Source organism: Carassius carassius, chromosome 9 (genome assembly GCF_963082965.1).
Source record: "Carassius carassius chromosome 9, fCarCar2.1, whole genome shotgun sequence".
In the NCBI taxonomy this organism is placed as follows: Eukaryota; Metazoa; Chordata; class Actinopteri; order Cypriniformes; family Cyprinidae; genus Carassius; species Carassius carassius.
In genome coordinates, this window is record NC_081763.1 from 33,293,170 (window position 1) to 33,309,147 (window position 15,978).

The 15,978-nt window shown below is 43.6% G+C and overlaps 1 protein-coding gene across 1 annotated transcript; it reads left to right on the forward strand.

Moving 5' to 3' along the window:
• Positions 1–237: 237 nt before the first annotated feature.
• Positions 238–6,711, forward strand: LOC132149665 (E3 ubiquitin/ISG15 ligase TRIM25-like). The gene is made up of 6 exons (XM_059559063.1): positions 238–948; positions 4,398–4,493; positions 5,011–5,244; positions 5,347–5,497; positions 5,611–5,670; positions 5,758–6,711. Exons 1-6 carry the CDS (start codon positions 337–339, stop codon positions 6,285–6,287), a joined length of 1,683 nt encoding a protein of 560 aa, XP_059415046.1. The 5' UTR covers positions 238–336; the 3' UTR covers positions 6,288–6,711.
• Positions 6,712–15,978: the final 9,267 nt, after the last annotated feature.

Here is a 15,978-nt window from a genome sequence, read left to right on the forward strand (position 1 = left end):
AATTTCAATTAAGTTATCATCATGAACCAGTTTTGATATTGTGGTGATTTGTATTGTGGCGTGATGCATCCTGCAAAGAGACAATCAATATAATTTTGGTTATTATACACAATCATGAACAATCATTTCGGCCAACCAAACTGGAATCAGTGTAAACAATTTTTTTTTAAATAAAAAATAAATAAAACGTTGCTGTAAATCACTCCCCTACAGAAAAACCTGTTTCTCAAGCATGTCATCAGGAAGATATATCAACCCTCCAGTTCAGAAGAAGGAACTTGACTGTAGAGCTACCGTGAGTATCGTCTCTCTGTCTGTGTGTTCATATACAGTTCAATGGCAGAAGCCAGTATCTCATGGACTGAGGATCAGTTCAGATGTTCAGTGTGTCTGGATCTGCTGAAGGATCCAGTGACGATTCCTTGTGGACACAATTACTGTAAGAGATGCATCTCAGAGTTCTGGGATCAAGACGATCAGAAGGGAATCTACAGCTGTCCTCAGTGCAGGCAGACCTTCAGTCCAAGACCTGTTTTATGTAAAAATATGGTGTTTGCTGAAATGGTGGAGAAGCTCAAGAAGACGAGACTTCAAGCTGCTCCTGTTCCTCCTCCTGTTCCTGCTTGCCGTCTTCTTCACGCTGGATCTGGAGATGTTCAGTGTGACTCCTGCACTGGAATTAAACAGAAAGCAGTGAAGACCTGTAGAGAGTGTCAGAGCTCTTACTGTCAAACTCATCTTGAACAGCATGAGAATCTCTTCAGAGGCAAAGGACACAATCTGATGGACGCCACTGGACGTTTGCGGCAGATGATCTGCCCTCAACATAATAAAATGTTGGAAATTTACTGCCGTACCGACCAGAGCTGTATCTGCATGCTGTGTTTGATGGATGAACACAAAAATCACGACACTGTATCAACTGCAGTGGCAAGAGCAGAGAAACAGGTATGAACTGAAAAACCTGTACAGTTAATCTTGATGTGGCCATGATAACTACAGAATTAATTGTAATTGAGGTGTATGAGTTTACTGGCACAAACACAAACAGGAATGTATTGGCACATGCCAAATACATTCTTTCAGGGTTAGTATCAGTTTCAGTACCTGAGTTGCAAGCATAAATGTAATTTAGCCCATTACAGTGTGTGGTAAGTCTGAATTTGTGAGGATCTCATTAAGTTAAAGTCTCTGATATCCAAACAGTTCCCTTTCAGTTGGTCACGTTAGACTTTACATCAAAAAGAGACTGAGAATGAGGTCTCGTCCGAGAGCCCAATCACCTTTGAGTGGTAACAAAATGAGCCAATGGTACACAGTGTACCATGGTCCATGTGATTTGCATCGCGAGCTCCGCCCCGCTGTGTGGGTATATAAGGAGCAGCACAAGCAACTGCCATTCAAGCTTTCACTTTGAGGGGCCAAGCACATCTCCTGCTGGTTTCACAGGAGTGCTTACAAAGCAAATCAGCTGGTGTTGGTGTGACAGCGCGATTCAGCAGTTCAAGAGCTTCCTGTTTTCACCTCCCACGTTCCCCTGAGCACTTCAGCACCAATGAAGAACTTCTAAAAGAGTTTTGGCTTGGGTCTTTTTAAAGATGTCATTCCGCCCCTTGGTTTCTGGGTGCAGTCGATATATGGCTCCTCGTGATGGCCAAAAATCGCTGTGTCACGTGTCTGGGCTTTCAGCATGCTGAGACTGCATTCATGGATGACTCATGCTCTTATTGCGGGGACATGACCATCTCGGTGTTAAGATAGAGACTTGATTACCTTAAAAGTTATAGAGTCTTCGGTCAGCCCCTGTGTTGAACTAGGTGCCTCCATGTCAATGTCACCTTTATTTATATAGCGCTTTAAACAAAATACATTGCGTCAAAGCAACTGAACAAAATTCATTAGGAAAACAGTGTCAATAATGCAAAAATGAGAGTTAAAGGCAGTTCATCATTGGATTCAGTTATGTCCTCTCTGTTCAGTTAAATAGTGTCTGTGCATTTATTTGCAATCAAGTCAACGATATCGCTGTAGATGAAGTGTCCCCAACTAAGCAAGCCAGAGGCGACAGAGGCAAGGAACCGAAACTCCATCGGTGACAGAATGGAGAAAAAAAACCTTGGGAGAAACCAGGCTCAGTTGGGGGGCCAGTTCTCCTCTGACCAGACGAAACCAGTAGTTCAATTCCAGGCTGCAGCAAAGTCAGATTGTGCAGAAGAATCATCTGTTTCCTGTGGTCTTGTCCCGGTGCTCCTCTGAGACAAGGTCTTTACAGGGGATCTGTATCTGGGGCTCTAGTTGTCCTGGTCTCCGCTGTCTTTCAGGGATGTAGAGGTCCTTTCTAGGTGCTGATCCACCATCTGGTCTGGATACGTACTGGATCCGGGTGACTGCAGTGACCCTCTGATCTGGACACAGACTGGATCTGGTGGCCACGGTGACCTCGGAACAAGAGAGAAACAGACAAATATTAGCGTAGATGCCATTCTTCTAATGATGTAGCAAGTACATAGGTTGTTATGGGAAGTGTTTCCGGTTCCGGTTTACCTAATTAATGCAGCCTAAAAATCCTTTAACGGATTTGGATAATAAAAGCATATTAGTATGTTATGTGTATGCCAGGTTAAAGAGATGGGTCTTTAATCTAGATTTAAACTGCAAGATTTAAACTGCAATAGTGTGTCTGCCTCCCGAACAATGTTAGGTAGGTTATTCCAGAGTTTGGGCGCCAAATAGGAAAAGGATCTGCCGCCTGCAGTTGATTTTGATATTCTAGGTATTATCAAATTGCCTGAGTTTTGAGAACGTAGCGGACGTAGAGGATTATAATGTAAAAGGAGCTCATTCAAATACTGAGGTGCTAAACCATTCAGGGCTTTATAAGTAATAAGCAATATTTTAAAATCTATGCGATGCTTGATAGGGAGCCAGTGCAGTGTTGACAGGACCGGGCTAATATGGTCATACTTCCTGGTTCTAGTAAGAACTCTTGCTGCTGCATTTTGGACTAGCTGTAGTTTGTTTACTAAGCGTGCAGAACAATCACCCAATAAAGCATTACAATAATCTAACCTTGAGTTCATAAATGCATGGATTAACATTTCTGCATTTGACATTGAGAGCATAGGCCGTAATTTAGATATATTTTTGCGATGGAAAAATGCGTGTTGTGATTCCCCCTTTTCTGGGCAATCCCACGTGTGTATTTCCACAGTAAGTCTCTTGGGAGCATTTTTCTTTCCCTTGGCAAGCACCTTGCCAGCTGTGTCACTGAAACTTCCACCCTGCGGGCTGGGTACCTCAGAGATTTATGTGTATCACCTCCGCATGGTTGATACCTGCCTTTGGAAGTCTTTCTATGAGCAGGCAGAGGTTATCCCACTGGATAGTGGATACTATTGTCCTGGCTTATCAGGCTCAAGACCTGCCATGTCCCCTAGGGGTGAGGGCTCACTCAACTAGGAGTGTAGCTTCCTCCTGGGCGCTGGTGCATGGCGCCTTGCTAACAGACATCTGTAGAGCTGAGGGCTGGGCAACATCTAACACATTTGTAAGATTTAATATAATAATCTCTGTGTAGACCCTGTGTCCTCCCGGGTACTCACCCCTACGGGCCAGTAAGGACCTGCTCTGTGCCAGTCCACTTGCTGCACCATTCCACTCCACGTACTGGATACGTGCGCTATTCCCCTCAGGTGAGTTCCTGAGATCAGAACCCTGGGTTCCTCCAGCACTGTTGATGTCCTGCAGTGTTGATACCCAGTGGATTCTGTGTTAGGTATAGGCCCTCACTCGTGCTGGCCTCATGACAGGGTGCTATCACTCACACAGGTCACTGGAAGAAAGCCATGTAGCATTTTGTAAGGGACTCCATTCATCAGTCTCTTTCTGACATAACGTTGAATGTGACCGACTGAAAGGGAATGTCTAGGTTACGCATGTAACCCTCGTTCCCTGAAGGAGGGAATGGAGACGTTACGTCCCTTTGCCACATCGCTGTTCCGCTGAACGGCTGGGTCACTGGGCTCGGCTCCTCAGTGAAGACTTGAATGCGAGTTGCTTGCACTGCTCCTTGTATACCCACACAGTGGGGCGGAGCTTGCGATGCAAATCCTGCAGATCAAGGTACACTGTGTACCATTGGCTCATTTTCTTAGCACTTGAAGGTGATTGGGCTCTCGGAGGAGACCTCATTCATCAGTCTCTGTCTGACTGACTTCCCTTCAGGTAACGAGGGTTACATACATAACTTAGACGTTTTTGTGTATAACATAAGCAAGATGATTTTTAAAGCAAACACAATGGAGTTAGGCTTCTTAGGACATCAACTTCCATAAACATGGAAGAGCATTGTGCATCCCGCCTTTCCTCTGGTTTAACAATATTTCTGTTTCCCACAGGCACATTTAGAGGAGACGGAGAAGAAAATTAATCGGAGAATTCAGAAGAGAGAGAAAGATCTTCAGGAGCTGAGAGAGGTGGTGGAGTCTCATAAGGTGAGAAAGAGAAACTGCTGACAGCTGGAAAAGGATGGAAAATCCTGCCGTGATTTATTTACTCTAGTGCTTTTTGAAATCCTTTATTCAAAGAGTATAAGAAGAAGAAGGTCTGAGCTACTCCTTTCAATACAATAAAAGTCTACAGTCATTCTTAGTGAACTGAAGTCATGAAATTTGCCAAGTATGGTAACCCGTCCTTGCAATTGGTGCTCTGCATTGGGTTAAACACACACAGCAGTGAGAAGTGAACACACCATGAACACACACCAGGAGCAGTGGGCAGCTATATATCCAGTACCCGGGGAGGAACTGGGGGTTCAGTGCCTTGCTCAAGGGCACTTCAGCCATGGGTATTGAGGGTGGAAAAGAGTGCTGTTTATTTTGGAGCTTGACAGAACAATCTCATTGTATGAAAGTTTAGTAAATGGGAGAACTATTACTTTAAAACTTTTGTCTAATCAATCAGTGAGAACCATTAGTGAATGAGCTGATTGTGATGTGTGTCCTGTAACAGCGCTCTGCACAGACAGCAGTGGAGGACAGTGAGAGGGTCTTCACTGAACTCATCTGCTCCATTGAGAAACTTCGCTCTGAGGTGATGAAGCTGATCAGAGATCAGGAAAGAGCTGCAGTGAGTCCAGCTGAAGAACAAATGGAGAGACTGAAGAAGGAGATTGATGATCTGAAGAGGAAAGACGCTGAACTGAAGCAACTTTCAGACACAGATGATCATATTCATTTCCTCCAGGTAACAGAGATCTTCTCAAACACAGCAGACTGCAGGTCTCAAAGACTGAGGACTTCAAAAATCTCTCTTACTAACAGGGAGTTTGTGTTTTTGTCTGTGTAGAGTTTGTCGTCTGCCTCTCTCTCTGGATCTACAGAAGGCATCACTGGCGGTTCTCATATGCCTTTCGACGATGTGATGAAATCTGTCTCACAACTCAGAGACAAACTACAGCAGTTCTTAAGAGAGACTATGAAAAACATATCTGGATCAGGTGAATATTAATTGAACTCACCACCATTAACTGAATATAAAAATGCAGTAAATGTAGGTTTAATTTCATGTTGGTGTGAGAATTAAACAGCAGATGTGTTTTGGTGTCGGTAGTGAAAACCATCCAGATCATTCAGACTCCTGAATATGACACCAGAAAGGAGTTTCTACAATGTGAGTTACTAGAAAAACCCACACAAACACTTGTTAAGCCTTTTCTGTAGCAATTAAACACACTGTGTTTTGTGTTGTTTCCATCAGATTTCCATCAGCCCTCTCTGGATCCAAACACAGTGCATCCATGCCTCCAGCTCTCTGAGGGGAACACAGTGATCACTTACACCAACACATACTATGGTTACCCTGATCATCCAGAGCGCTTTGATTACGCTCAGGCGTTGTGTAGAGAGAGCGTGACTGGACGCTGTTACTGGGAGCTGGAGTACAGCGGTAGTGCAGGTGTGTATGTGGCAGTGGCATATAAGAGCATCAGGAGAAAGGGACAGAGTTTGGAGTGTGCATTCGGGTGTAATAATCAGTCCTGGATATTGTTCTCTTCTCCCTCGAAGTGCTCATTTAGTCACAACAACATCAACTGTAATCTCCCTCTAGTGTCCAACAGTAGGATAGGAGTGTTTGTGGATCACAGCGCAGGAACTCTGTCCTTCTACAGTGTCTCAGACACAATGGGTCTCATTCATAGAGTCCAGACCACATTCACTCAGCCGCTCTATGCCGGGTTCGGATTGGGTCTCTACTCAACCTCAAAACTGTGTCATCTACGTAATTAAGCTTAGCTCTTATACACAGACAAGCTCTGAACCTGCTGACAATTCTAAGTACAGATGTAGATGTAATGCTTCTAGTATCAAAGTATAATGTTTTAAAACTCTGTGTAAGTAGCCACTTCTGAAGCACTCCTATGCCACCTTTAGAGTGCAAATTTGGCAAAATAATGTTAGTGATACAGACATTATACAAAAATATTGCTATATAACATGTAATAAGTACCACGATAAAACAATAAAGTTTAGATTAAATGGATTCTTTTATTTTCTAGATAATAAATCAACAGCGGAACTTCTAAAGACTTCAGCTATGACAGTATATTATAAGGTTCATGTAATAATGGTCGTATTGTGGGAGTGGGAAATTATAATAAGATTGTCATAATCAGATAATCTGAAGAAGTGATAATATGTATATAAAAAGATTTCTGGCTTTTGTGGAATTTAATGAAGTTACCTTTTTTTTCATGTTGGGTTATTGAAAGGTTATCTGGTTTATCTTTTCATGTTGGGTTATTTGTTTGGTTTCAATAAAGAACAATACAGTTAGTGAACTTAATTTGATGTATAATATACTGCATGCTTTAATTGCTAACAGTTTTATTCTTTCTTTTGATGATCTGGACTTACAAATGCGCTGTCAAGAGTTTTCATCTACACTTCTGAAGTTTTTGTTTACTATTGTTTTTTTTTCACCATCCTTGCTCAAAATCCCTCGAGGGGGTGGGGCTAGAAGCTGTGGGTTCTCATTGGGTGGTGAGTTTTTGATTGACAACATCTTGACCTCAATGTCCCCTTTAGGATTAAATGAAGAAATGGATCTTACATGTTTTCTTTAAGGTTTTATTTTTATTTTTTTTGCTCAGAGGCAAAACCCTTTAATTGTATTAGCTCAGCTGGTGACAATTTGTAATTGTAATTTGAAAATGTTGTTTGTTCTATTAGCACTGAAGAAAGCTATGGGATGAAACGTTTGCTCACAGGTCTGTTTTTACTTTTCTTTTTGTATGTGAAAAAGATGAAAATGTGCAAAGTTAAAAATCTACTTTGTTCTGATTTTTTCAGTGTGTGGGCAACTTGGTTGGTTGCTTGGCTGACATAACTTTTTTTGCTTAACGCTCATGAGGATTGTTGGAGAATTTATTATTTTCGATGTATGCTGCTGCTTGACCTGGAGATGAAGATGTCAAGTTACCGGTCAAGTCTCCTTTATTTATATAGTGCTTTTAACAATACAGACTGTTAAAAAGCAACTGAACAGCATTAAATAGGAAAATAGTGTGTCAATAAAGCAAAAAGGCAGCTCATCATTGAATTCAATGACATCATCCAGTTCAGTATAGTTTAAATAGTATCTGTGCAAGATGATTTTGCTGGAATCGAAAAGTCCGCAACTAAGCAAGCCAGAATTGACAGCGGCAAGTAACCAAAACTCCATCATTGACAGAATGGGGAAAAAAACCTTGGGAGAAACCAGGCTCAGTTGGGGGCCAGTTCTCCCCTGGTGAGACGAAACCAGTAGTTCAATTCCAGACTGCTGCAAAGTCAGATTTCAGAATAATCATTTGTGTTCTGTGGTCTTGTCCAGGTGGTCATCTGAGACAAGGTCTTTACAGGGGATCTGTATCTGGGGCTCCAGTTGTCCTGGTCTCCGCTGTCTTTCAGGGCTGTATAGGTCCTTTCTAGGTGCTGATCCACCAGCTGGTCTGGATACGTACTGGATCCGGGTGACTGCAGTGACCCTCTGATCTGGACACAGACTGGATCTGGTGGCTACGGTGACCTCGGAATAAGAGAGAAACCGACTATTATTAGCGTAGATGCCATTCTTCTAATGATGCACAGTAACAAGTACATTGCATGCTATGGGAAGTGTTCCCGGTTTACCTAATTAATGCAGCCTTTAATGGATTTGGATATTACAAGCACATTTGTGTGTTATGTGTAAACCAGGTTAAAGAGATGGGTCTTTAATCTAGATTTAAACTGCAAGAGTGTGTCTGCCTCCCGAACAATGTTAGGTAGGTTATTCCAAAGTTTAGGCGCCAAATAGGAAAAGGATCTGCCGCCCGCAGTTGATTTTGATATTCTAGGTATTATATTATATTAATTGCCTAAAGTTTTGAGAACGCAGCGGACTTGGGGGACTATAATGTAAAAACAGTTTGTTCAAATACTGAGGTGATAAACCATTCAGGGCTTTATAAGTAATAAACAAGATTTTAAAATCTATACAATGTTTGATAGGTAGCCAGTGCAGTGTTGACAGGACTGGGCTAATATGGTCATACTTCCTGGTTCTAGTAAGAACTCTAGCTGTTCAATTTTGGACCAGCTGGAGTTTATTTATTAAGTGTGCAGAGCAACTACCCAATAAAGTATTACAATTATCTAACCTTGAGGTCATGAACGCATGAATTAATGTTTCTGAATTTGACATTGAGAGCACAGGTAGTAATTTAGATATATTTTTTAAATGGAAAAATGCAGTTTTACAAATGCTAGAAATGTGTCTTTCAAAAGAAAAACAGTGTTTTAGGTTAATACATGCAGAGTTTTTAGGTCTTATAATTAACACCTGTTTTTTTTTCAGAATTTAGTGTAGCAGACTTCAAGTGGTAACCACAGGACACCATGGAAACACGACCACTCAACGACTGAAGTGATGATACTCTGTGTTGTTTATTCACCTTAAACAGAGTAGTGAGGCACAATTAGGGACATTCGAGAAGGCCTACTCTCTAATTCCTCCGCTTCCCCGTCTGCATACACCATGCGTCTGAGCGAATGTTTTAACAAAGGCATTATATAGCATTTAACATGTAAACGATGGTGCTGAATTACCCCACATAACAGGACAGCACTCACAGGAAAAATAAATGGAAATTAAATAACAGAAAAAGTTAACATACAAACATGTTATAAATTCACTTAAATGCACATATAAATGTACTTTAAACTGATTGTTGAACTACTGTGTGTATAATAAAGTTCCTATTTTACACAAACAGTCTCATTGTATGAAGATATACCACAAGGCATTTTAGTATGAAATTAGCCCTAGTATATACTGGAGGTACACAACTATCAAGTTAAACTCACACATTAAATAGTAAACAGTAAAATAAATGATCACAAATTGGGAAAAACATACCTTAAACAGAGTAGTGAGGCACAATTAGGGACATTCGAGAAGGCCTACTCTCTAATTCCTGCATTGAAAGACGCACGTGAAAATGAGGCTCTAACTTTAACACGGTTAAAAGAGCAACTTACAAAGAAAATAATCGAATCACACTGATACACCTTATGACATAACCTCTTAACAGTGTTTTGACATCATAAATAAGGTGATTTCATTACCGAAAATCAGTCAATACAAGACAAATAGAAGAGAGAAAAACTACCTCCGCTTCCCCGTCTGCATACACCATGCGTCTGAGCGCGAACACTTAAAGGAGAAGCGCTATAGTTTACATAGGTGTCCCACTAATTAAAGCCCCACATACAACAATGGATAGGAACTCTATCAAAATCATTGAAAACAGTGCATTGAAAACAAGTTTAGCTGAAGTTAACAGTATATACTACATTTCTTATTACACATAAAAATAAATTAAATAAAAAAAAAACAAAAAAAACTCAAATGCCTAAATTGACCGGCTACATACTTTCCCCTTAACTTCACAAAACTTGACCTTTGTGTTGAATAAAGGAGCAAATAGGGCAATTAGATTGTTACTTGACAACATCATTCTGTCATACAACATTCACGTTTCCCGACACTCACGGGAAAAAGAACATAAGAAAGTTGATCAGGCTCTCAGATATTCTTTTGCTCAAGAGGTGCCTTATACACCACTCAATGTGACTTAATTTACACTTTTTTTGTTGCCTCACATTCTTATTACTGGGCCCACATAACTTAAAACCTCTTAAAATAAAAGAGACTTAGAAACATCTTTAACTGCGTTGTGAGTTGTTCTCTGAGTCATATTTTGAATCAGTCTGTTTACCGGTCTAACTAACCTACCAACCCGTGTTCGTACCTGGGTCACTATTTCAGATACATTAGGGGGTGCGCTAGAGATGGACAGGGTGCTGGTGGATCTCAACTGATCTCTAGCACTGGGCATTGCGCCAACTGCACACACTTGGTCTTGAGAGTCTGTAAGATTTGATGGGATGATTTGGGAGTCGGACTGAGGGAAATTAATTTCAGACCCTGGGTCAGAATCGTCTGATTTACTCTCAGGCTTTCCAAGATCCATTACACTCTCCTGTTCTCCCGCATCTAAACGCCCTTCCACCGAATTATCTGTGTAAGGTAAGGAAGCAACCCACTCAGCAGTACGCTCTGTTTCAGGAAGGTCACTCCCCAGTGCAGAATTATGTGCCAAAGCTTCACCTGACTGCTCCTGGCTGGCTAATGAGTCATCGTGGAAAGACTCATCTTCATGTTCTCCTTCCTCAAGAGGCAGAAAGTTGGCTTGCAACATAAGGTTACGGTGTACTAACACGATAAGTGTGGCATCTGGGGTCTTTAGAAACCACCACATAGGGCACTGATTCCCACTTATCAGCCAGTTTTCTCCGTCCTCTTTCACCCTTGTTGGCTAACAGTACTCTGTCTCCTTCCTCAATGTCGCATCCCCTTACTCTCCTATTGTAGAATTCAGCCTGTCGTTGCTGACTTGCACTAGCATTAGCCTGAGCAAGGTTAAGAGCCTCCTTGAGATCATCTCTCATTTTTGCAACGTAGCTGCCATAGTCTGTGATGTCGTCATCTCTTCCAACACTATGGAACATAACATCTATTGGCAGACGAGGGATCCTTCCATACATCAGATAGAATGGTGCGTAACCCGTTGATTCATGAGTGGTGCAGTTATAGGTGAACGTCAGTGTTTGTAACATCTGAGGCCACTTTTGCTTAACTCTTGGGGGTAAGGCTCGTATCATACTGCCTAGTGTGCGATTAAACCGCTCAGTGTGACCATTCCCCATAGGATGATAAGCCGTCGTCCTCGACCTCTTGACACCTGCAATCTGCAGCAACTCCTGGATCAGTTCACTCTCGAAGTTTGCACCCTGATCTGAATGGATCCTCTCTGGGAATCCATAGATGCAGAAATATCTGTCCCACAGTTGGCGAGCTACTTGCTGGGCTGTTTGGTTTTTGCATGCGAAGGCGTGTGCCATTTTGGTGAAATGGTCTGTAATCACCAACACATCAACACTTCCACCTCTGCGATCTTCTGCAGACCAAAAGTCTATGCACACCAGCTCTAGAGGCCTGGTTGTCTTAACACTCTCGAGTGGGGCTCTTGCTTCTGGCTCAGGTGTCTTGCTCACCACGCAGCGCTTACAGCATCTAACATGCTCTCTGACATCCCGCTCCATGCCTACCCAAAAGAACCTTTCTTTGGTCAAATGAAGTGTTCTGGCCTGGCCCTGGTGACCAGCATCGTCATGTACTCCCTGCAGGACTTGTTCGGTGAGTGAAGCTGGGGCGATATATTGCCAACGTTTCTTTCCTGTTAGCTGGTCTTTGCACACACGATTCAAAACTCCATCCAACATTTTCAACCTCTCCCACTGTTTGAGAGTCTTCAGGATTTTTAACGAATCTTTTGTCCTCTCACGTCTTGATGGCCTCCTGCCACGGGAGACATAAGAAAGAACTCGAGCCAAAACAGGATCTTCTGACTGTTTATCCTGAAGCTCTTTCAGTGTAAATACTGGCAGCACACTTTGCCCTGCTGGAATTAAGTTGTGCACATCCTGAGTTAGCCAATAATGCACTTCTCCCTTTGGCCCTACATTCCACTCAGCCTGGTTCATCAGTATGGCCGACACTTCATCGGAGGAGAACGAGAAACCATTTGGCTCTTGGTCAGAGACAGGGGGTTCGACACTTTGACACTTAGCACTGATTCTGAAAGCGTGCTGTATTACGTCCTCTTTGAAGTGATTGGCCTCCTTCAGCAGTCTCACGTAAGGCTCTGTTACCAACCTCCGACTTGCACGTCCTTGGACAAAAGGTTGTCGACTCATGGCATCTGCCACCACGTTCTTGCTCCCGGGGATGTACTGGATACTAAAGTCATATGGTGCCAACTTGGCGACCCACCTCTGCTCACACGAATCGAGCTTTGGCTTCGTCAGGGTGTAGGTTAGCGGATTATTATCCGTCCAGACTGAATTTGTCACAGACAGACCACTTTAAAGCCAGGAACTCTAAGCGGTGGGCAGGGTAATTGCTTTGTGCACGTGAGAGGGCCTTACTAGCGAAAGCGACAGGACGTGCTTTAGTTTCGCCTTCCGAGACTTGAGAAAGTACAGCACCCAATCCATCCAGAGAGGCGTCTGTTGACAGGATGAAGGGGCGGTTGAAATCTGGGTGTGCAAGCACTACTGACTCCAAAAGGGCTGACTTTAGATGATTGAAGGAGTCACGCTGTTCCCTCTTCCAATCGCTTGGGTTCAGCCTCCTGAAGGCAGATGGCTTTGTTCCGCTACTCTTTTGTCCCCTTGGTGCAGCGGTCAGTGCGAACAAGGGTTTAGCTATGCTAGAGCAGTTCTGTATGAATCGCTGATAAAACATAACCATGCCCAGGAACGACTTTATCTTTTTTTGAGACGGCGTAACCCCATCTTCCATCATAAGGTCCGTTTCGGTTATCGCTGTAATGGCTTGAACTTTGTCGGGGTCGGCAGTTACCCCTCTCTCATCAATCACATGACCTAGGAACCGTACACTCCGACGTAGCAGGTGGCACTTTTTCGGGGCAAGTTTTAGACCATGGGTTCTCAGGCGGCTGAACACCAGCTCGAGCCTTTCCATCATCATACTCTCATTTGGTGCAAATACTAGAAGGTCGTCTAGGTAACAGAGAATGGTAAGGAAGTTCTGGTCCCCGAATATGCTCATCATTAGACGCATAAAACTTGCAGGACTGTTGCACAAACCTTGAGGGAGTCGGTTGAACTCATAGAGTCCCATTGGTGTTGTGAACGCAGTGAATGTTTTATCTTCCTCTGCCATCTCTATATTGTAGAATCCTGAGGTAAGATCCATAGCGCTGAATATGGCATTGCCGCCAAGTGCAGCTAGACAATCTGCCTGGTGTGGCAAAGGATTGGCGTCTTTAGTAGTGCGGGCATTCAGCCATCGATAGTCAACACAGATGCGTAAATCTCCGCTTTTCTTCCAGATGAGCACCAGTGGGGAAGCCCACTCACTTGAGGATTTACGAATTATCTCAAGCTCCTCCATTTCTGAAAGAACATGTCTGAGCTTGTGGTAATGGGCGGGGGGCACACGTCGGTAAGGCAGTCTAAAGGGGCGACTATCTGCAAGATGTATTCGATGAGAGAAATCCTTCGCTTTGCCGCAGTCTAATTTACTCTTTGAGAACACATCCTCATATTTACATACTAGCTGTACAAGTTGTTCCTTCCAATGCGATGACACCTCACAAGACTCAACATCAAGGTCGCTTAGACTGAGTTTGCTCAGTCTATCGCAGAAACTTGAATCAGCGGATCTACTGTCAGAGACTGAAACACCTGCAGTTTGGTTCATGACTTTCAGCTCATTACTGGCTAGATGCTGCTGACTGATATCCAAGTCCTCCAAAGCTACACAAGGGTATACATCAGCCAACTTGGTGTTCCTCCGCAATGTTATGGGCTTTTCTGTAGCATTTAGCACCTTGACTGGCACCCATCTGTCACCACTCATGGAGGCTACCACCCGCCCAATGACTATGTTCTTATGTGACTGAGACTTTGCAGGTTCCACAAGGACAGCACTTCCCACAGAAACAGGTGTGGAATCAGGTAGGCGTCCCCAGACAAGGTGTTCTTGCTGAGGACACAGCTCTACGGCCTGGATGAGTTTGGCCGTTCCTATCTTGTTGGGCATTTCAGTGCCTTTCCACCTGTGGAGGCCAGACAACATGTCCAGAAACTGCATAATATCTTCATCTCCTGAACTTTCAGGTCGATTTAGGACACGCCAGTACCCATGTTTACCTTTCATCTGGCTGATGATGTACTTGATAACATTAGTGCCCAAGATCATTTCGTCTCACTGACCAGGTAGGACAAGAGTGGGAACACTAACCTCATGTCCATACACTTCCATTTCAAGCTGGTAAATACTCTCTGGTTGAATGCTAACACCACCGCAACCAACAAGGACGATATCGGAGCGCATTTCACTGGGGGTGAGCGCAACTCCTGCACTCTTCAACTTGCATTCAGCCTCCACATTCATAGTACAGGCCATGGACCCACTATCAAGCAGAGCACGTAATGTAACTGGGGCCCCTGAAACGACAACATCAGTGTAAAACAGGCTGTCAGCTCTTTCCAACTTCATTACATTTTGATATAGAACACTTTTATCAGGAATTGCTTTGCAGCTTTCTTCATACACCCAAAGGTCATCTTTGCTGTTGAGGGTTTCACTTTTCCCGCTCACATAGTCCCCTCCCCAATGTGAGCAGGATAGTTTTCCTGAGTGTGAGGCACCATGTTCGGCTGGGAGGCTGGTTCTGTAACACTAGGACAGTCTTTACGCTGGTGTCCAACCCTCATGCAGACAAGACACCGTCTCTCTCGCATGCAGTGTGAGCGAGTGGAGTGTGTTGTGTCCCCACAAATGCGGCAAGACAGAAAGCGAGCTCCATGTGTTTGGACGGGCCTTGAAGGACCATACGCCGGCTGACTAGTCCGCTCAAGCACTCTCTCTAACATGCTGAGGACACGTTCTAATGCATCAGGATTGACTGCATCACCTGTCTTAGGATGGGTACTTGGAGTGCATGCTGCGGCATTGATAGCAGTTATTTCACTTTCCACGACTTCAACGTTAGAGGTTGCTGTAGCTGTCGATACTTGAAGGGTGCGAGGCATAACTGTACTGGGTGCTCTGCAAAACTTTCCCTCTGATTTCCCTCTGATGTCTTTCCCTCTGATGTTCATCAATAGCCTCCTGTATCTCTTCGACCGACCATTTGCTCATAGGCTTACATTTAAACACACTGGACAGTTCTGGGTCAGGGCAGTTTCATATGAACATCATGGCTACTTCCACACTCATGTTCTCCATGTTACTCCCACTGCGTTCTAAGTGACCATTGGCTCGTTCAGCTGCGGAGTTCAATCTCACCCAATAGTCGACGGGGCTTTCCTTAGCTTTAGGCTGTGTTGCGTAGAAATCTGCCAATGGCAACAGTGACACTGGGTGATCGCTAAAGTAGTGTCTCAACACGTCATAAATTTTCTCAACACTAGCTGGACTGGAAGAAGCTGTGCTTTTTAGTCCCACTTTGATTATATTTTTAGCCCTTCCTAAGAGGTGACTCATGACAGTAACGGCTTTCTCTGCTTCAGGGCAACTGCTTTTCTGCAAGTACAGTTCCATAACATCTATCCATTCTTGTACTGTGTACTTGTCACTCTGGTCTCCCTTGAACATGGGTGGCTCTTTGATGTCAGACCTCACTATAAAGTTGACTTTGGGGGATTCAGGATGGAGCACATTCTTGGTTAGCTCTGGTGGACTTGTAGGTAACGGGTTGACTACACTCTGACTGGCTAGCAAATGGCTGATTATGGACTCACCAATCTGACTACCCAGCTCTCCTATTAACTCTCGTGGCTGCTGTGTGACGTTGGGGCC